The 22,777-nt window shown below is 44.1% G+C and overlaps 2 protein-coding genes across 6 annotated transcripts in view; both read left to right on the forward strand.

Annotated features, from left to right (window-relative positions):
* Positions 1-251: 251 nt before the first annotated feature.
* myclb (MYCL proto-oncogene, bHLH transcription factor b) lies at positions 252-10,000 on the forward strand. The gene is made up of 3 exons (XM_061665336.1): positions 252-471; positions 1,926-2,603; positions 7,024-10,000. Exons 2-3 carry the CDS (start codon positions 1,952-1,954, stop codon positions 7,791-7,793), a joined length of 1,422 nt encoding a protein of 473 aa, XP_061521320.1. The 5' UTR covers positions 252-471; positions 1,926-1,951; the 3' UTR covers positions 7,794-10,000.
* An 850-nt stretch (positions 10,001-10,850) lies between these two features.
* Positions 10,851-22,777, forward strand: part of trit1 (tRNA isopentenyltransferase 1) — a 31,795-nt gene continuing 19,868 nt past the window's right edge. For 2 of the 5 annotated variants that reach the window (XM_061664291.1, XM_061664292.1), the window contains exon 1: positions 10,851-11,009. In XM_061664291.1, the coding sequence (XP_061520275.1) occupies positions 10,851-11,009 (159 nt within the window). Of the gene's footprint in view, positions 11,010-16,082; positions 16,306-22,777 lie in introns of those variants that run through there. The other 3 variants (XM_061664294.1, XM_061664293.1, XM_061664295.1) reach the window with 2 other exon arrangements.

Genomic DNA, 22,777 nt, shown 5'->3' on the forward strand with positions numbered 1-22,777 from the left:
ACACACCAAACATTGAAAATGTAATGCACTTTAAAAAAATAAAAAACTCAAAAATCTTCAGTGGACGCGAAAAGTAAATCCTCAGTGCTTTCGATCCCTGCAGCTGGTATTGTGATCACAGCAGCGCTCCATTAGTTTGGTGGGTGCACTGTCGCTTTAAACGGTGGGCGTGGCCTGCCTACTACGACCCGCCCTCTCATGCATAATAGCCAAGCGTCCTTTCCCTTCCTGGGAAATCACACAGCGCGCCAGTCTGCCAAAGAAAGTGATCGCCACCGCAGCCGGCGCGGCCACTGCGGCGAGTTTCGCACAGGGTTTGTTCGCGGACTGTTTACCACGCAGGCGGAAGAGGAAAGAAAGAAGAAGCGGCAGCGACCCGTGTGCATGCGCCGTTTGACGCTCAGTACTGAGGTCGTCTGCTTTACGAAGGATCTATGAAGGAGCAAGCGGCTTTTTCAACGTGCACACCAGGTAAAAAAAATAAAAAAACTCAATTCGAAACTCGTTCCCACGCTTCTGCACGATAGGAGTTTTCTGACGGTAATTGAGGACCCCAGCTGCATCGCTTGAGCTCATCGGCTCCTGTTTGATTAATTGATAAGAGGAGCGGGGCCACGTCTTAAGTTTCCACCGCTAATTGAGCCACCGCCGTCTAATTTAATCACCTTTCTGCTGATCGGCTAAACAACCGTCCACCCCGCGCCCCTCTCAAGCATCCAAAGCACCCACCGTCTACTACTATAAAACAGTTATGTAATGAAACTCTATTGCGAAACGTGAAAGTTCTCAGCTTTTTCTTTTTCCTTTTGCCTTATCAGTGTTTGGCTCGATAGCGTTTTTGTTTTTGTTTTTTGTTTTTTTCCCCCCCCCCAAGCCTTAATCGGCTGGCTTCCTAAACAGATGAATTTATATGCGCGATAATGGGGTTCGGGTTTTGATTCGATTTGATAACATTGCAGATGTGGCCAAGGATGACACAGTCGCTGATTCACAACAAAATATTCACACGAGAGCTGCCATTGGCCTAAACTCCTGGCCGGTCACTCCACGAGCAGACTTTCTTCCTTGAGCCGTTTCAAGATGAAATGTCCCTTTGTACTTTCATCAAATGTTCCTTTGCGCTGCTGACGTCGTTGTTGTACTCACAAGTAGGGCTGGGACTATCGAATATTTTTAGAATCGATTATTTTCTCGATTATTCCATTGATCTATCTGATGAACTTATTTTGCGTGGAAGTTTATTGCTAAATCAATGTTTAACTGATTACTGGCTGTTAAGTGACTTATTTAATTGGTTTTCTTTAACGAATAAACAATCATTAAAAATAAGATTTAATCGTGAAACAATACCAAATAAACAACAATTAAGTAATATCACATGGGAATCATGTCGTTCTGGGTACTAGCTTGACTGCTTAAGGTTCAACTAAATCGTCAATTACAGGTTACTTATACTACAGCTACAAATGATGGTTATTCTCGGAATTATTAAACTGACTAATTTCCATAAATTTATGATGATTCAGTTACTGGTTCGGTCTGTAACAGGTCAGAAAATAGGCAAAAATGTTCATTTTCCAACGTCAAACGCGTCTATTTGCAAATGTCTTGTTTTGGTTAAACACAAAGATAATCAGTGCTTTCGTTGAAGACAGAAATCACAGATAATTTACTATTGAGAGGCCGAACTCAGAGGATTTGCACACTTTTTAGTTTAAAAATGTCTCGAAACGATTAATGGTTCATCGAAATAGTTTTTGATTTTGATAATTGATCGGTTGTCGATTAATCAGGTAATTGTTGCCCCCTCTACTCAAAAGAATGGGCTTCAGTTCAGTCCACACGAATGGGGTTCAATTCTTGATTATACTCGTGAGAATGGGTTTCAGCGCTGATACGAAGTGTGCTCCTCTCTCTCTTTGCAGACTGAGGGAACAGGGAGTGAGTCCCTATGCCGGGCATCAGTTCCTCCGCGGTGCCACGTTATGACAGCTGGGATATGGACCACCTGGACCACTACCAGCACTACTTCTACGACGACCACCATGACCCGGATGAGGACTTCTTCAAGTCCACGGCACCAAGCGAAGACATATGGAAGAAATTCGAGCTGGTGCCCACCCCGCCCATGTCCCCCGTCCGGTCAGTGGAGGGGTCAGGCAGGTTCGGTCTGGTGTGTCCCTCGCTAGGGGACAAGCTGGAGTGGGTGTCTCAGTTTTTGGGGCAGGAGGACGAACAGCAGCAGCAGCAGCAGCAGCAACAGGACCTCCCTTGCAAAGTGACCCCGACCACTGACTCTATGGGGAACCTGAGCTCCATCATCATCCAGGACTGCATGTGGAGCGGGTTTTCGGCCGGACGGCAGCTTGAGAGGGTGGTGGGGGAGCGCTGCCACCCCTGCCATGCTAAGGGGGTCCCCGCCACCACCAAGGTGGTCACCGGAACGTCACCGGGGAGGGCGCAGGGTGTAACCGCTGACACGCTGCCTCTCGGTTGTTTGGTGGCGGATTGCGTGGACCCGGCCGCTGTGCTCACCTTCCCCTTGGGCGGAGGCTGCAAGAAGCAAATCTCCTCTGGGTCAGAGTCTCACATCAACTCATCAGGTCAGTGTGTGTATAGTAGCACTCTTTTATGATATAAAAAAGGGAAAAAAAATGGTCACGGATGGCTGGAACTTGGATATTTATTCATTTTTTTCTGCTAGTGCTGTGAGTTGGGGGGGGGGGGGGGGGAGAGAGTCACCGATGCCCTTTCAGCCAGTTATTTTCCGATGCAGTCAAACACAAATGCAAAGTGATATCACTCGCAAGGCACATGGAGCAGCCTCTAATGCCGAACTAACTCAGTGACTGCAGTGCCTTCTCACGAGGCCACGCCCCTTAAAGGCACACAACGACATAGTATAGTGTGTGTGTGTGTGTTTTTATTTCTTGAGTGTACTGAACATCTATGATGAGACTAAGCCGCTCGTCAATATTTGGCTTTGCTCCTCCGCTCTGGCTGGAACTGAGAATGCTTCGTGTGTGGCACATGACTGCATTGCGTTACCTTGGCGCATGCAACACATGCTCTAAGGGGTGACACGCCCAGTTGAACATCTGCCGCCTGGACCAGCGCCAGCGGACCAGCTGCTACCCCCACCCTCCCCCACCACCTCCCTCCAATGTTCCTTCGCTCTGACTTACGACTGCATCCTCTCTCCGCAGTGCCGTCTTGCGCTTGACATGAACTAGATGGGTTGTTATTGGAGATGTATGCAAGTGGGAGGGAAGCAGCACGAAGGTTCTTATTAAATCTCACTTAAAGGTGACAGTGACAAAAAAATTTACACGTATTTCAAACAATTCCCATGTGTATTACTGAAGTGTTGGTGACATGCTTTTGTCAAAATACCCCAAGGATCAAGAATTCTTGCATACTTTTACACACTATTATGTAAGCCTCCTGAGACTTAACCTGTTTTGAGAGGGTGGTCCTGTCTTGAAAATGAGGGTGCCCGCCCTACTCACTGCGAAACCAATGCAGAGTACAGCTGTCATTACCATGACAACTGGGGGCAATGCTAGGGGGTTGAACAAGGCAACGGGCTTTAAGTTGCGAAAGCGATGTGAGCGTTTGAGCTTAAAATTGTCGATAGATGATACCACAAGATGGTGGCAAAGCACTACATGAAGCTCTTCAACTTGCTTCAACATAGTTCCTTGGAATCACAATGCCACAAGATGGCCCCAAAGCAATACTTGTATGAGTTTTTCAGCACATAACAGAGATGCCCCGAACCCAAAAAAAAAAAAGTGAATCCGCAAGTAGCAAATCAAATGTGAGGGAGCCCTGTATATTATATATATTATATATCATTAGCCCAACAGCATAGTTGACCAAGTAATAATTGAACATTTTCAAAAAACGGGGGGGAAAAAAACCAACTAAGTATATTGGTATTTTTTTTTATTTTTTATTTTTTGTTCTTAAATGATACACTGTATAACAACAGTATGTTAGTGACTTGGGCAATTTTACTATGAGACGAATGATGAAGACTGAAATAATGAAAATGTCGATTTAGTTTTCTTCCTCATTGTGACTTCTGGGCCCGTTTACCTGAACACAATTCTGTTCTGTCGTATGAATGGCAACCCATGGATTCACAGGTTAATTGTACCTTCTGCCAGCTAGTGGAAGAGCATTTAATTGTTCTGCCTGTTGCTATATGTCGCTGGCATAGATGAACAAAGATGAATCCAATTTTTCAAATCAGTTAAGTTGGACAATTTCCTGTGGCACAGTGGTTGGGAATCATGTGGTGCATGCATTGGACACTTCCTAGCACAAAAATAACCGCCCACCATCTCTACCGTGTTGACAATTTTACCGAACAGTCTAGTATCAAGAACTAATGCAGCTCTGCTTACGCTTTAAGGTCGACATGATTAGTGTTTCTGACGTTGTTTGACAATGTATTGAAAGTGGCTCGGGATCTTAACCCGGCATAGCTCCCAAGTCACGGGCAAAGAAACTTTGTGTGGGGCCGCTACTGTGTAAATTATTTACATAAGAATGGTGCAGAAGGACTCGCTCACAGACACATTTTCGGCAAAAGGCAGATAAAAGATTTACATTGTTAAATTTCACACTTAGGTTGGACTATATTATGGACTTTTTGTCAGCAAGCAATTAAAAAGTCAACTTTCCAGTAACTGGCCCCTTTTTAAATGTTCCAAAGTGCAGACCTACTTTTCCATTTCCACTCGCTGAAGGCATACGACTGAGCTCGGTATGTAGGCGAGCATGTGATGTCGAAATTAGACCGTGCATAATGGCGCGTGGAATGTCACAAAGGAGACTTGTTGCTGCATTCCTCCTTTCAACATGCCACGGCGCCAATTGTGTCAGTAGGGTGGCATCGCTCTGAGCACCGACGGGTATATGAATAGGTTGGCAGGGACGCGAGTAGAAAGGGGTCGGGGGGGGGGGATAATCAGTGGAAATAAATCTGAAATTCCCCGTTAGTGTTTTTATAGTTGACTTTGGACACTCCTCCCTTGAAAACGTCTGGTCTTTTTCCTTGAGAGATTACTACTTCCCGAGCATTAAAATCCGCTGAGGTGCAATTACTTTAAATGCGCGTTTCAGTTTACAAGAGCGGAGAAAATCCCTCAAGATTTTCGTCTTTTACCTGGATTTGCGTCTCCGTAAACCTTTTTGCTCTGTTTAAAAACCTTTCTCCTTCCAGTAAATAAAACATTGAGGGATCTTGTGCCACATGGAATATTATTGCTGATTTCCACTCGAGTGTCTTTTTAACTATGTCCAAATGAATGACGATGGGGAATTTCCACTCAGGGACTTGGCCTCAAACAGTTTGTATTAGAGATGAGCAAGCACTAAACTCGATTTCTTTAATCCACAATAGTGGGGGGGGGGGAAATCCCAATTATTTTGTTTTTAAAGGGACCGAAGGGTCTCAATGTTCTGAACTTTTATTTCCAAGCCAGTGTCTTATTGAGCACAACAATCCTGTTGTGCCATAACTGATGTCATTTTGTGGTACTTTAAAGGGGTACTTTCATACTAATTTTTCATAATTTAGTACATTTAATTTAATTGGTCTGAAAAGGATTATTTTACCACAAATAATGAATCTTTTTTTCATTTATCTATGCCAGCGACATATAGTGACAGGCAGAACAATTGTATGCTCTTCCACTAGGTGGCAGAATGTTCTAGTAACCTGTGTACCCACATTTTGCCATTCATACAACTGAATAATACTATATTTTTGTTCAACTAAATGGGACCAGAGTTCATACAAAATACATTTGTGATGAAACTGAGACAAGATTACAATGTACTGTATAAACCTTTTACTATTTGTGACTTTTTTTTGTTTGGTGTGTGTGTGTTGAGATTTTTCTAATGTAAAATCCAGTTGAACCTCGATTTTACGAGTGCCCAAGTTTCCGGCTTTTTCAGGTTATGAGCTGTCACCGGGTCGATTGTTTTCGCTCAATGCTGAAAGTGAGTGGTGGCTATCTGAAGCTCAAACCCCGGCTCGCAACACAAAAAGACACCAATACGAAATGAAAACACTTACAAGGAGCATGTAAGTCAATGTACCACTATGTGCCTTGGCTCGCTGAAGGTTGGGCAAAACTCTGAGTACAAAAGAACCACTGGAATTTAATTACTTCCGTGACTACGCTTGTAACTGGAACCATTTGTTACTTAAATCATCTTTCCCTATTTAAATTAATGGGAATGCCATTAATCTGTTCCAGCCTCCACCAAAAAAAAACGTTTTCAAATATTTTAAACAAGAAATGTAGCACTCTATAATATTGAACTTTATAAAATAGAGTAATAACAAGTACGTAGAATGTAAAGAATTAAGGTTTGTGCATCATGATTTAATGCTTCAATTCAACTAATTGTGCTGCTCCTTCTGGGGGGGGGGGGGGGGGGTAATACAGAAGAGTAAGTTCACAACTACTGTGACTCAGTAAGCTGCTGAAATATTAGTTTCTGATTGCAGAGGACAAAGAACATGGCTGAGTTTTGTGATAGTCTGTCTACGTGTTTCCCCACTGTTTGTGGTCCAATATCAGTTGCCTAAAATTTTATAATACTGCAACTTTAGATGCCAATGTTTAGCCCATTAATGGCCGTTTCTTTCTATTTCCACCCCTTTTTTTTTATTTTTTTATTTTTTTTTTTTTTTAAATATAATAATTGTGAACTAGGATAGTATGGCATTTTGTCAGACCGCAAATATGTGAAACATACAGATGGCCAAAACTTGTTTCGTAAGAGGCCACTTTTACAAAAGAGCAAACCACAAAACAAAAAAACATGCTTTCAAAGATGCTCTTTGTTGTATGAGGCGCTTACAGTTGAGAGAGGAGGTCTGCCGTCTCCCTTTATCAGTAGATCAAAGATGTTGTGATCACGGCGTACACAATCGTTCTCATTCGCCACAAGCAAAGTTCAAAGTATTATTTGCCAAACTGCTGCTTATCCTTCCAGATGATGAGGATGACCAAGACGAGGATGAAGAGGAGATCGACGTGGTGACCGTGGAGCACAAGCAACGCAAATCCCGTCGTCTGGTCAACGGCCGCAAACCCGCGACCATAACTGTGCGAGCGGACCCCCTGGACCCCTGCATGAAGCGGTTCCACATCTCCATCCATCAGCAGCAGCACAACTACGCAGCCCCGTCGCCAGACACGCTTCCGCTGTCATCAGCCGAACCGCCGCTGCCCCGCAAGAGGGTCCGCCAGGAGGCCTCCGCCCTGGCGCTCCACCAACCGGGTCAGCACTCTCACTACCACCAACCCCGGCTCGGCCACGCCCCCTCGAACTTCGACAGCAGACGGTCTCATGCTACCACGGCCGGGGCCCGTTCGGAGTCCCCTGACCTCGGCGCCTCGTCCCCCACCTCCCCTGCGTCGCCGTCGTCGCCCCCCTGCTCCTCGTCGTCATCGTCGTCGTCCCCGCCGCACCTCTCCAGCCCCCAGTCGTCGGACTGCGAGGACACGGACCGACGCAAGGCCCACAACTTCCTGGAGCGCAAGCGGCGTAACGACCTGCGCTCGCGCTTCCTGTCACTGCGGGACGAGATCCCCGGCCTGGCCAACTGCGCCAAGACGCCCAAGGTGGCCATCCTGACGCGGGCCACCGAGTACCTGCGGCAGCTGCACGCCGGCGAGCGGCAGAAGGCTCAGGAGAGGAAGCAGCTGAAGGTCAAGCAGGCGCAGCTCCTGCAGAGGCTGGCGCAGCTCAAGCGATCCTGAATGCTCCCGGAACTGAAAACTGAATGAAGGAGAATGGACACTCATTTAGATACGTTGGAATTGTGCAGGTGGATTTTCTTTTTTTGTTGTTCTTGTGATTTGCACAGTTAGCTTGTGAGTGATAGACAAAGGCCTTTAGCCAGTCGGGACAGCAAATGTAGGACTGCACGGGTCCTTGGTTGTTGTCTCAATACACTGCTCACAAAAAGTTAGGGATATCGGGCATTTGGATGAAATTTTAGGATGCACTTTAATATTTATAGGTGAATTTGACCTTGTTTAAACGTTTGAAGGCACATGTCCAACTGTTCAATTTATTCAATAATTGTTCTATAACAAGGAGCTGAATGGCTCCATGAATCCACAAATACATTTCCAGGAACGTCCACCTATGCCTTTCGTGACTCTTCCAGTCTCTCGCCCTCTGTTGCAACCTACAACAAAGGAGCTGAATGGCATCCATGAATTAACAAGTACATTTACTGGTTCAATTAAATTTGGTATTTAAACAGTCCTAAAAACACCTAAATTGAGCAACAGTACCTTGCCATTATGAGGCTTCAAACCGATTCTCAGAGGGAAGTGGAGACTGGGGGAGTCACAGAGAGGCAGAATTGGACCTCCTTGGAAATTTTCATGGATTAAACTGTTGTGAACTTTGCCATTCAGCTCCATGTTAGAGAAGAGCAGCTATGGAAAAAAATGCTGACCGAAGATCAAACCAGCTTTTTATGTCCATCCTGAAATTTCAACTAAAAACCCAATATTGCTTTTTTTTTGTGCATTTCCCCCCCCCATGTTAAGAAATTAGACACTGAAGTGCTGCATGGGTTGGGGGGCTCCGTGTGATGGTTGGTCGGGACAGACTGGAAGACCCCCACCCTTATTTCTGCACTATTTTGTGCCATTCGCCATAGCCCTCAAACACTTTTTTAAAATTTCACCCCTGAAAAATGGCTGTCTGTAACCATTTGTAGCTCCAGTGAAACTTATTTCAACAGTTTTGTAGCATTAATAATTTGCTTGATTTATTTTTATCCCCAAACTAGAATCTGTACAATTATAGAATTATTGTGCCATGGTGAATGTCGGCTTCAGTATATCAACCAAAAGAAATTCCTAAGAGAATGGCTTCAATTTCATTTCTTTTCATTGTCAACCATTTTGGGAAATGAACCCCACTGTATATCTCTGTCGTATTATTTTATTTGTAAATGTTTATTTTCATCCACCATGGACGCCTCTTGAAGGTTTTCGGCGTTGGCGGCCGATCCCATTATGTGTACATAGTACCCCGTTTCTGTACAGTCCCTTTGGAACCAAAACCAGAGCTGTGTACTTTACTCCCCTTATTTTTTTTATTTTTATCTCCCCCCATCAATTTGTCTTAAAGCTTACTGGCTTTTTTTTTTCCCCAGAGATAACTCAAAAGCTATTTTTGTTAATAAAACGAAATGATAAAACACTGAGTAGGACTTGGATTGCATGGGACACTTTGTCACACATCAATGCCTCCTTGTTTGTGTTTTCTGTGTCTTGGGCAAAAAAAGAAAAGTCACTTAACAACAAAGTTTGATACTATATTTTCCTACAGAGTTGTGTTCAGTGTGAGCTGTTTTTTTGTTAACGTGGCTGACAGGGGCCTTTCTGGTGGTTGTGTACTGAATGCGGCTGCGTTGAATTCGTGTGATTAAAAGCCCCCGGACCTGTAGTGCACCGTCTTGGATGGGAAGGAAGCCTCTTAATGATTGTATTGTTGTTGCTTTTTGCATGCTCTGTGTTCCCCACAGTCCAGAAGCAACCCAGCTTAGAATATCTCAGAGTAGCATGTCCTGTCTTTGCCAGCACTCAGGAATAGCTTTGTCGCTTATATCCCGCTGTATGTAACGACCTCAGGAGCCCCCCCAGAATCAATGCTTCACCCTTCTCTTTTTTTCCTTTCTCCTCCTGCCCACATCCTTCCGCTCATCAATTCGGTACAAACCCACCAGTTTCCCCTCGTTTTCGTTTCGCCGAAAGTCTCATTTATTTAAATGTTTGATTTGTATCTGTTGCCAGATGTGGCCGTTGCTAATACATTTGCAGTTCATTTTGGAGCCTTGTTTCAGCACTTTTTTTTTTTTTTTTTTTTTTTCTCTCTCTGTACCTCAAGCCTATATGTATAAAGAGTCTTTCAGAAAATCAATAAATTTAATTGTTTGACATCATTCAGACCCGTTTGGCTTATTACCCTCTGACACCTCTAGTGTATATACATAGAACGGTATGACTGAACGCAAATGTCTGTCAGTTATGTATTCCATTTACTGAGCTTCGAGATTAGGGGTGAGCAAATGTGATTTTTAAAATGGACAGATTGGGCAAGGTCATTTTAGGATGAGGCGGAAAAAATGTGTAAAATTTTCATTTTAAGTTTCTTTATTGTAATCTAAAGTGCAATAAAATTGAATTACAAATGACAAAAAATAATACTGTACTTGTAGATTTTATTATGATAGAATTATTTTTAATTTAATTATAATTGACCAATTATTTGATAAAGCAAATATGAGAGTCAAATGTACACTGCCAGTCAAAACTTCGGACGCGGTTTCTCATTCAATAGCATGATAGTATGTCAAAATGTTCAAGCAAATTGCTTTATTTACACTCATAAATGAATGTCAAATTATAGATTTATCTCTTGAAGAGATGCATTAAAAAATAAAACACCAAATACATTTTAACTAGCCAAGTTTACAATAAAACTGCTAAATGAATACAGCAAATATTACACTTGATAATGTAGGCACCTTATATATACTAAATATAATAAATATGGAATAGACAAACACACATGGCATTTTTTATTTTATTATGGCGTTGGATTTAGCAATGAATGAAAGAAATGTCAAACACCATTAGGCTGTGTTCTGTCTCCAAGCATTACCACAAGTGGAAACGCTCTTGGCGTTACCGCGGCAACGGCTGCCTGTTGCCAGGCAACGATACCCCGCCTTCTTGTCTACGCAACCCCGCGCATGCGCGTTTGGGGCCGCCTGATTCGAGAGAGGCATCATGGCGACGTCCACGCGTTGCATGAAGTGTGCCTTGGGGAGAGCGATGTCGCCGTCTTTGGTGGTCATTTTAGGAGCTACCGGCACCGGAAAATCAAAGTTGGCCGTTGAAATCGGAAAACGACTCCGGGGAGAGATAATCAGCGCCGATTCCATGCAGGTAGGAAGCGTGGCAACCCGCTGAAGGACGCCGTTTGAAGTGACAAGCTGAAGTTAGGCTATTAAATAGACAACGAGGCATTCAAAATGAAATCTAGTCAACCAAACAGGTGTAGCTCAGACTGTTGGTTGAATTGCTCCTACCGTCAACGGTAAAACGTTGAATGGTCCTGCGTAATGGAAGGCAAAAACTACTCCAACGTCGACGCTTGTCCTGAATGCGCTTACAAATTAATTACAATTTTCAAAGAAATACGGCATTGGGGACACAATTTAAGGGACTTCTTCCACCAATGTTAATGAGTTATTATTAACATTGTTCTAACTATAGTAGGCTACGTTATGGTTCTTGAAGAATAACGTCAAACATGACGAATCTACGGACGGTGCCATTTTGATTCCAGGTAGGGGCCGCAGTGGGCTGTTCCATTTCATGATATTGATTGACACCATCATTGAAGGCAGCCCTATGGGGGGCACAAGCCAGTGGAATCTGTAGGCCGGTCCCAAGCCCGGATAAATGCAGAGGGGTGCGTCAGGAAGGGCATCCGGCTTAAAACTTTGCCAAACAAATATGAGCGTTCATCCAAAGAATTCCATACCGGATCGTCCGCCACCGGCGCCGTCAACCTGCAGGGCGCCGGTGGAAATTCAGCTACTGTGGGTCGAAGTCGAAGAAGATGTGGAAAGCGGGTTCCTCGGCAGAAAGAGAAGAGGAAAGCACAGAGCCTAGAACTGAATTTGGGGACTTTGAATGTTGGGATTATGACAGGAAAATCTCGGCAGTTGGTTTACATGATTAGGAGAAAGGTTGATATATAGTGTGTCCAGGAGACCAGGTGGAAAGACAGTAAGCCTAGAAGTTTAGGGGCAGGGTTTAAATAATTGAAGAGAAATGGAGTCAGGGTTATTTTAAAAGAAGAGTTGGCTAAGAATGTCTTGGAGGTGAAAAGAGTATCAGATCGAGGGATGAGGCTGAAACTTGAAATTCAGGGTGTTATGTATAATGTGATTAGTGGCTATGCCCCACAGGTAGGATGTGACCAAGAGGTGAAAGAGAAATTCTGGAAGGAGCTAGATGAAGTAGTTCTGAGCATCCCAGACAGAGAGAGAGAGTCGTGATTGGTGCAGATTCTAATGGACATGTTGGTGAAGGAAATAGGGGTGATGAAGAAGTGATGGGTAAGTACGGCTTCCAGGAAAGGAACTTGGAGGGACAGATGGTAGTAGACTTTGCAAAAAGGATGCAAATGGCTGTAGTGTACACTTTTTTCCAGAAGAGGCAGGAACATAGGGTGACCTACAAGAGCGGAGGTAGAAGCACGCAGTTGGATTACATCTTGTGCAGACGATGTCATCTGAAGGAGGTTACCAACTGTAAGGTAGTGGTAGGGGAGAGTGTGGCTACTTCGAGGAGTTGATGAATGAGGGAAATGAGAGAGAAGGGAGAGTAGAAGAGGCAAGTGTGGTGGACCAGGAAGTGGCAATGATTAGTAAGGGGGAAGTTAGAAAGGCATTAAAGAGGATAAAAAATGGAAAGGCAATTGGTCCTGATGACATTCCTGTGGAGGTATAGAAGCATCTAGGAGAGGTGGCTGTGGAGTTTTTGACCAGCTTGTTCAATAGAATTCTAGCGCGTGTGAAGATGCCTGAGGAATGGAGGAAAAGTGTGCTGGTGCCCATTTTTAAGAACAAGGGTGATGTGCAGAGCTGTGGCAACTATAGAGGAATAAAGTTGATGAGCCACACAATGAAGTTATGGGAAAGAGTAGTGGAGGCTAGACTCAGGACAGAAGTGAGTCTTTGCGAGCAACAGTATGGTTTCATGCCAACAAAGAGTACCACAGATGCATTATTTGCCTTGAGGATGTAGATGGAAAAGTACAGAGGTCAGAAGGAGCTACATTGTCTTTGTAGATCTAGAGAAAGCCTATGACGTAGTACCCAGAGAGGAACTGTGATACTGTATGCGGAAGTCTGGAGTGGTAGAGAAGTATGTTAGAATAATGCAGGACATGTACGAGGGCAGCAGAACAGCGGTGAGGTGTGCTGTAGGTGTGACAGATGAATTTAAGGTGGAGGTAGGACTGCATCAGGGATCAACCCTGAGCCCCTTCCTGTTTGCAGTGGTGATGGATAGGCTGACAGATGAGGTTGGACTGGAATTCCCGTGGACCATGATGTTTGCAGATGACATTGTGATCTGCAGTGAAAGTAGGGAGCAGGTGGAGGAACAGTTAGAAAGATTCAGGCATGCACTGAAAGCAGAGGAATGAAGATTACCCAAAGTAAGACAGAATATATGTGCATGAATGAGAGAGGTGGTGGGGGAAGAGTGAGGCTACAGGGAGAAGAGATAGCAATGGTGGAGGGCTTTAAATACTTGGGGTCAACCGTCCAGAGCAATGGTGAGTGTGGTCAGGAAGTGACGAAACTGGTCCAAGCAGGTTGGAACGGGTGGAGGAAGGTATCAGGTGTGTTATGTGACAGAAGAGTCTCTGCTAGGATGAAGGGCAAAGTTTATATAACAGTGGTGAGGCCAGCCATGATGTACGGATTAGAGGCAGTGGCACTGAAGAGACAACAGGAAGCAGGGCTGGAGGTGGCGGAATTGAAGATGTTGAAGTTTGCTCTCGGAGTGACCAGGTTGGATAAAATTAGAAATGATCTCGTCAGAGGGACAGCCAAGGTTCGATGTTTTGGAGACAAAGTTAGAGAGAGCAGACTTCGATGGTTTGGACACATCCAGAGGAGAAATAGTGAGTATATTGGTAGAAGGATGATGAGGATGGAGCTGCCAGGCAAGAGAGCTAGAGGAAGACCAAAGAGAAGGTTGATGGATGTCGTGGAGGAAGACCAAAGAGAAGGTTGATGGGTGTCGTGAGGGAAGACATGATGGCAGTTGGTGTTCGAGAGGAGGATGCAGGAGATAGGCTTCCATGGAAAAGGATGACGCGCTGTGGCGACCCCTAAAGGGACAAGCCGAAAGGAAAAGAAGATTGACACCATCATTGATATGAACAAAAGATAGATAAATGAGTACCTTTGAGCTGCGTACCTACAGCGACATTAAGCTAGGAGGGTCAAAGTTGTAAGCGCATGCTGTTTGTGGACGCCACGAAAATCAAAAAGACAATGATACCTGCACATTGTGCTGCAGACGGTTGCACACAACGTCATAAAATCACACCAATGGAACTGGGAATATCTTTTTACGGTTAAAAAGCAATTTGGAGCTGTTTTTAAAAAAATAATGTATTGAAAGCAAAATAAGTAAACTTAATGAACATTTTTGAAATATGAGCATGTTATGACAAGTTGTCAATGTACATGTATTGCCTTTGAGAGGAACTTTCCCCCCACTATTGTGGCCGCTACACAGGCACGTCGCTTAGCTGAACTGCTACAGCATTATGGCGTATCTAGTCTTCACTCTATATCTGTGGACACCACCTTTTTAAAATGTAGTTTTCACAAAAAACAACTGTAGTTTTTTATGGTTAAATGTACAGTGGTACTGCGACTTATGAAGTGGCCCAACATTTTCAAGATATGAACCGTCGCTCGGCTGATTTATTAATTTTTTTCTTTCATTTTTTTTTATCCCAATTTTTTGTATCGCTTAAGCACACTACCTTGACACCAATTACTACTTTCCTATTTGTCAGGGTTTTGGTGTCATCTTGTGACATTATAGGACATTTCAGAAAGAGTAAATATAAAAGTGAATAGGTTAATTTGAGGTTTTACTGTAGTTTAATAATAAATACTAATAGCTTTGACTTGTATAGTGCCTTACAAGGGCCTAATGACGCTTGACAATAACTCATTGGACTAGTTAAAATGTTGAGTATGTTAGCAGCACCGGCTGGACAGCGAACAGCAGCGTCATGTTGGATTCCAGTAGAGGTCCAACAGGTGGGCGAGGCTCCTTGTGGGGTTGATGCCGGAGAAAGCAGGGTGGTAAACTTCTCGAGGATGCGTAGAAACTTCTATTGGCAGTGGTGGAAGTTCAAGGTAAAGTACGGTTGTCATGGTTGTAGTTTAAATGTATGTTCAACTGCATCATATATACACAGTACAGTAGGTGTGTTTTTAATATTTTCCCTTCCATTTAGATAATTAAGGTAGCCCACTATGTAAAAATGCGGCAATAAAAGTCCAGTGTGATTGAGGGTGGAGAATTGCCTTTTAATGGAGACAGCAACGTTACCGTGGTAACCAGAGCATCATGGAGATGGCCTATTAAAATGAAGGCCACGTTCCTCTTAACTGTCAACTGTTTGTATTTACTTGCTGTAATTTGCAACTCAAACCAGCAGCTCCTGACATTTGACACTTCTTCTTTGTGACAATCTGTTTCTTACTTGATAATCGCGCCATGGTTTTGCGGTTCAGTCAAGAATAACACCGGACAGTATATTGCTTGTGAAGCTTCAAAACCCAATACGTAGAGTCATAGTTTTTCTGTTGCAGCGTATTGATCGATGTGCGGTTCTCAATTGCTTGGTGTGAGGCAAAGAGTTGCTCACCGTAAATTCTTTGGGACGGTTCACTTTAGTCTCTTGGCTGCGTCGTTCGGTGTGCGGTGGGCCGTACTATCTGACCAGCGTTGCACTCATTGGGTTTTTTTGGGGTTTTTTTAACAGCAAAGGCATAATGCTATATTGGAAACAGTTGGAAGTCTCCCCTAAAACTACTGCCAATGTCTTGGACCGTCGAACGGATTTCGAACAGCGAAATATTGTTTCTGTTCTGACGTGCATGTCTGATTTAGCAGGAAATGCGTATCTTGGATGAGTGTTATGTGTCATTTTTTTGACTTTTCAGAGAGGTATCGTAAAGTGAGTGTTTTTCAAGGCGTGGTGGCAACAAATGTAGATGCTTCACAGAAAAAGCACCTGTGTGGATGATCAGAATGGTATCACCAATGTCTGTGTGTGCGTGTTTGTGTGTGTGTGTGTCTTTATAGATAAGAAGCGTCTGCGGCGAGCTCTCCAGGTGTTATCTCCATTCTCTTTGGGCCGTCCTCTCTGTTTGGTTGTCAAGCTGCGTCATCATGGCAACCAGATAGCGTCCGCACACACCAAAACCAATTCCGCTCGAGTCTGGTTCACGCACGCTCCGACTCCCATAATTGTCATTGGCCTCATACTCGCGGACATAATTTTAACCCTGCACGTCGGCTGTTTTTGTGTTGTGTCCTTGACAGTGGGATTCACCTGCTATTGGGTTAACTGGGTTACGCTAATAACATCTCTGCCCGGAATATCTCCGAAGACCAGTGGCTCTCGGAGGTGAGAAAAAACAGTGGCCTAGTTAGCGCGCCTCGCTCCACAATCCCCGGCCTTGTTGCCACCCTCCCGTTAGGACGTGCGACGGCCCGAGAGAAGGCGCAAAAACGCCATGTGGACGTGACGGGAGAGACTGAGACTGTTTTTGTGCGAATGAGGACTGTGTGCAGGTCCGAGCTGGCCCGTGTTGTCTTTGGGATAGGAAACAGTCTGGGCTTGTTTGGGAGAAAGCGACATTGTGCTGAGCTGGTGCATATTCAGCGTCGCGCTATGCCGACCCGGCGGCTGATAGTGAATGGTAGCTGGGAAGTGCCCATTGTCCCGTATAGAATCGGTTCCCACAGTCCCTAACACTCCTTTTGTGTTCCAATTACCCCCTTCTCCATGCCCCCTCTACCCACACTTCATTGGACATGCAGAGAGATATTCTTCCCTCATTAAATGAACATGCTATCCATAGCACACATACGCACACAATGTTTGGCTGTACTATCAACAAACCCCGACATTCCCAAAGTGGGGGTCCACGACCCTAACAGGGTCTTTCAGAAGCTTCCAGAAAAATGGAATCTCTATGTTCAGTTTGGGAGCACGATGGGAAATTGTCATTTTCACAGGCGCCCATCAGCTAGTACAGAGGAAGTCGTAGCAGGCTTGAATTAGCCAGTAATTCATCAAACCACACGCAGCCCTCAGATAGAACTGGGTTAATAGTGTGGTACACGAACCGTGCCGCTAAATGAGGCCCCTTTTTTTTGTGTAGTCCACACTGAGACTAGTTCTTGAAAGAGGCTGTTTGTTGTTTTGCTTGTAAAAGGAGCATCTTTGTTCCTGAGTCAGCGTGGATTCCAGAACAATGTAAGAACAACACAAATGGAAAATAAAAATACAGTGGTACCTTGACTTATGAGTTTAATTTGTTCCCTGTCCAAACTCTGTGTAGTAATAAATTGGTGCGATGGCGGCAAGTCTGGAGGAAACAGGAAAGTGTCCGTAAAACACAGAATGTCCAAAGTTTTTGCTCATTTCACACTTAACAAGGAAGATAAAGCGCAATGTGTACCAGAGCAGCATGTTTACAATCGCCAATACAAGGTAACGTATGCATTGGCGGTATTTGGTATGTGTGAAGGGTTCTTCACTTTTGGAGAGGGGTATATCATCATCATCATCATCATCATCATCATCATCATCATCATCATCATCATCATCATCATATATCATCTATCAATTTTCTATAGCGCTTGTCTTCGTTAGGGGCACTGGTGAGCTGGAAGCTAGTCCAGTTGACTTTTGGGCGAGAGGCGGAGTACACCCTGGACTGGTTGCCAATCAATCATTGGGGATCAAAGAATCCATTAATGGAAAAAAACAATGATGTCAATGGCTCAACCGTGCACAAAGCACCTGGTGGGATTACTCAAGTTTTCACACGCCTGTTTAGAGAAAAAAAAAAAGTAATTTTCATTTATGACATGCAGTCATGTGTGTTGATGTGTTAACTAACAACATATTGTTATCTGGAAATAAATGGCTTTTCTTGGTAGGGGGCAGTGTGTCTGTGTGTGGGCAGGGTGCCGTCCTTCAGAGGGTGTGAGGGGTCAATTGAAGAGGTCATGCGTGTGTCCGAGGGCCTTTAGGGGAGTCACTTCTGGTGGGCGCTGACCATTCACTTTACGCATGCTTGGACGTAAGAGCTGCTGCGTTGCTTTCTATTTGAGCTTAGCGACAAAAGAGGTCTATTTGTCACTGTGGGAATGTGTGAGAAATATGCTGCAGCACAGCCGCCTCATGTCATCAGTTTGCTTGCGGAGCTTTAAAATAGCACACGGAATGGCCGGCCATGTTGTTTGTTGCTGGCCGGAGGGGCTGGCACTCCCACCGATTACGTTTTGACACATTCAACCCTACGTCCCCAATTCAGTATCTGACAAAAGTGAGTCCACCCCTCACATTTTTGCAAATGTTTTATTATATCATGATACAACACTAAATAAATAACAATTGCTGCAATTTGTAGTAGTCAGCGTACGTCTTGTACAACAATGAAACTTTACTGTCCCCTTAAGATAACCCAACACACAGCCATTGTCTAAACAGCTGGCAACAAAAGTGAGTACACCCCTAAGTGAAACTGTCTAAATTGGGTCCAGGTAACCATTTTCCCTCCATGTGTCATGTGACTTGTTGGTGTTACAAGGTCTTGGGTGTGATTGGGGAGCAGGTGTGTTCAGTTTGGTGTGATCGCTCTAACACTCAAGCTGATCACTGGAAGTTCAATACGGCACCTCATGGCAAAGAACTCTCTGGGGATCTAACAGAAAGAATTGTTGCTGCACATAAAGATGGCTAAGGCTGTAAAATTACAAATAACCAGAAACTGAGCTGCAGCACGGATTATATGAAAGCGGTGATCCGGAGTGTGGGATTTGTTGCGGCTACAGGTGACAGACGAGACAGACTTTGGCCGATTTTGGGACTCCATGACTGTGACGTTAAATGGAACGATAGCCAATTAGTTTGCAAACTGAAGATCTCCCTGTTGCCCGACACAAATAGCGGAGCAACTGGTGGAGTGTTTGTATAATGTGGAGGTTGTCCTCGCATGCACACCAGCTGCTTATTGACGTATTAAACACATCCTGCAGTTCACACTCACTTCTCCCCTCCCTCCACCGGCTACTGTGACTGTGACCTGTCTGGGCTCGTGACGTATCTGTTTATGTTGAAATTGAGACGCCGCCTCCGCCTACATCGCATTTTCTGATGAATTATCGAAAAGGCAAGGCTGGTTAACTCCGTTTTCCGTCCCCCACACTCGTGCGCCTTCGTTGAACGGCAATGGCAGCACGAGGGTGCGGCGGCGGCTACAGTAACGCAGTGAGGGAGAAGTGGATGCATGGGTGGATGGATGGAGGAGGTGGGAGGAGGAGGAAGGACAACGGCATGAATGATTTATCAGTCTGGCATTACTGGGCCATTCCCCACAGAGAGTAAGCGAGAGGAGATGGTAGATTAAATTGTTGAAGGGTGGTGCTTTGAGGGAAAAGATGAGAGTGGAAGGGGGGAGGAAATAATCATGTTCTATTAGTAGATGGGCGGCACAGTGGGCGACTGGTTAGTTCTGAGGATCGGGGTTCAAATCCCGGCCTCGCCTGTGTGGAGTTTGCACGTTCTCCTCGTGCCTGCGTGGGTTTTATCCGGGTACTCCGGTTTCCTCCCACATCCCAAAAAGATGCATGGTAGGTGTGAATGTGAGTGAGAATTTTTTTCTATTTGCCCTGCGATTGGCTGGCGACCAGTTCAGAGTGTAGCCCTCCTCTCGCCCGAAGATAGCTGGGATAGGCTCCAGCACGCCTGCGACCTTAGGGAGGAGAAGCGGTACAGAAAATGGATGGATGAATGTTAGTAGATGCAAACATTAGAACCAGAGTGGTCACTAGCGTTTGGTAAAAATCTACAAAGACATTTCCCATCACCTCTCAGATTATCTTCAAATTCTGAGGTGTGGGTGGAAATAGAAGGAAAAGAGCAGAACGCCAAACGTTTTCAACTAATTGGCGATACCGCTCGACTTAAAAATCTTTCAAAGATTTTTTAAGTTCAAATCCTTAAAGTTCAAAGAGGAAACATTTTGGTATCATTATGAAGCTCTTTCATAGTCATACTTGTATTATGATGGAGCACCCTTGATCGATTATAAATAATGATTGTTCCTTTAATGCAACCAACTAAGAGCTCGATTGTGATTTTCATAATTTTGTTTGTCGAGAACTGTTTGAACTGTCCTTCAGCAAATGGTTTTACATGTATTGCCTAGAAGTGTTTTATGTATAAATATTTACTGTAATTATGACTACTACTGTGCAGTCCAACATTTGTACACATTTGGGATACGTGACCATTGTTGGAACTGAACTACATCGTAAACTAACCCCTTGTACGTACCCAGGTTGATATTCAAAACTATTGAGAGGGAGTTGCAGAAAAACAGCAAAAGTAACATGCTGATGTAAATACAGTATAACCTCTTTGGTGTTGGTAACAAATGGGTTCCTTGGAGCTGATTTTTGATAATGAAGAAAATGGGGGAAAGTCTGGCACAAATTTGTGTCTGCTGACATTTGTCACATCTCCCTTCAGCACTTAAAAAAAAAAAAAAAAAAAAAAAAAAAAGCTCTTATTGTAAAGCACAGGAAGCGAGAAGCGTATCTTTGGCATCATCATTAGCTCACCCTATGAAATCAACCACAGTTCCACGGAGACCTGCTTGCTTTATCTCTCCCTCCATCCGCTTGTTTTTTCCCTGAATCCTATTTTCATTTTCTCAATGAATGTTTGTTTCTCTCTCTCTCTCTCTCTCTCCCCCTCTCCCTCTCCCTCTCCCTCCCCACCCCCTCTGCCTTTCCCCCACACTCTCCTCCATGTGCCAAAGGAACAGCTGTTTCATGCAGCACATACGGCTGGCCGATGCCGGCCCACCGCAGGCCCTCCTGAACCCCAGACACTGAGCTAATTGTCTTATCGCATCCAGGCTTCCATGTGCATTTAGAGGCGAAGGAGGTCAGCTCGTTCTCCATTTAACTGGTATTAAAGGAGAGATGCCATTTTTTTTATATATATATAATTTGAAGCAAAACCTACTTTACACGCTTTATTTTCGCCACACTGAACTCAACCTGTTTTGAGGCTGTGGTCCTGTCTCATGCAAATGAGCCACTGCTCACCCCACCCCTCCTCTACTGCCGGGCCATTGCAGAGTATGTTTTTGTATTTTTTTATTTTAACCATAATGATCAGGGGCAGAGCTAATGGGTCGTGACGAGGCTAATGAATACTACCAGCACAGTGTGTGATGGAAAACATTGAATTCCCACAGCCAGTGAATGCCAGAGAATGGATTGTATTTTCACTCGTGGAGGCAGCACTTCAGGCAGTACCTGTAGCTAATGATGCAGCTCTGGTTACCTTTTGGCTTTGACTTGGAGTTGTAGACAGTGGAGTCTGGTCATCCCTTAAAAACAGCGACTCTTAAGCCAGTCGAGCAGCCAAGTCGTGGGGGCGGTGTTATGTAAATCAGCCCCACTATAGGAGCCGGAACTAGGGGGTCGCGACGTGACAGCGGCTACTCCCAACACAGTGTGTGCAGGAATAAGGGAGCGCCAGTAAAGACAGTAGCTGTCATAGCAGCTCTGCGTACCTTTTTCTTTGACATTATAGTGCTTCACTGCAGTAACTTGAAAATGCGAGATCTGTAGACAGCCTAGCTTCCAAATCATCGGCAAAGAAACTTATGTCACAATCAGTCAAAATTCGGAACGGCTTGCTTATAGACAGATTTTTAGAAATAAACAGATGACATAAGATTTACTTGGTTATTTATGTATGTTCACACTTTGAGGGTGAATTTGTATACAAACAAAAACAAGTACATTTTCCATAATACTTGTCCTTTAAAGTAAAGATGGAACTTTAGTTTTTTTAAGATTGGCTCAAAGAATGTAGAAATGTCGACATCAGAGTGTGTGTGTGTGTGTGTCAGAAAAATGGTGAGTGAAGGGAAAAGCAAACGAATGGGTGCTGATGGATATGTGTGAAAAGTGGAAAGGGAGCCTCTTGTTCTCGTACACAGTGCTCCTCGATCCGCTCTTAGGGCTTTTTTGTAATTTTTTGTACCATCTGCTCCCTGCCAGTTTTCTTAGCCTTTTGGAAAAATAGAATAAAGCGGCAAACGTCCATTCATGCATCCATCCACTCCTCACATGGCTGACAGTGGTGTCGTGCGGTGAATCAGTTAATAATTTATCAGGTTGGGTTGCTCTGCCCCATCATGCTGCACACTCACTGAAGAACACACACGCACACACATATACATACAGTGGATCTAAAAAGTCTGCAAACTCCTGTTAAAATGCCAGGTTTTTGTGGTATAAAAATTTAGACCAAGATAAATCATTTCAAAACTTATTCCACCATTAATATGACCTATAATCCATACAAGACAGCACAAAATGAAATCGTTTTGAGAGTGGAAGTAAAACTAAACTAAGGTAACGTGTGTGCACCGTTTTCGAACTGGGGATGTTGCTGCGTTCAGAATGAACCAATTACATTTAAACTCATGTTAAATAGGAGTCAGCGCATACATGCCCCAAATAAAGTTCAGATGTTCAAAGTAGGCTTTTCTTGACTTTTTTGCGGGGGCTTTTTGTTAGGGACCGATTATCGTCCAGGCTTATTATTGGTGCCGATATTCAGCATTTTGACTCATATCGGCACTGACTTTTTTAAAATTTATTTATTTTTTTAAATCTGACGACCGATAAGCGATCAATTTAAAACTGGGTCAACTTCAGGACTACTTATTTATTTATCATTTTCAGTTAGCTTTCTGAGATGCGGCTGACTCTAGAAAGTCCCTGCACTTTTTTTGTTTTTGTTTTAACTTAAAACAAAGATACATTAAAGATGAACG

The sequence above is a fragment of the Phycodurus eques genome, chromosome 20, assembly GCF_024500275.1.
Source record: "Phycodurus eques isolate BA_2022a chromosome 20, UOR_Pequ_1.1, whole genome shotgun sequence".
Lineage (NCBI taxonomy): Eukaryota > Metazoa > Chordata > Actinopteri > Syngnathiformes > Syngnathidae > Phycodurus > Phycodurus eques.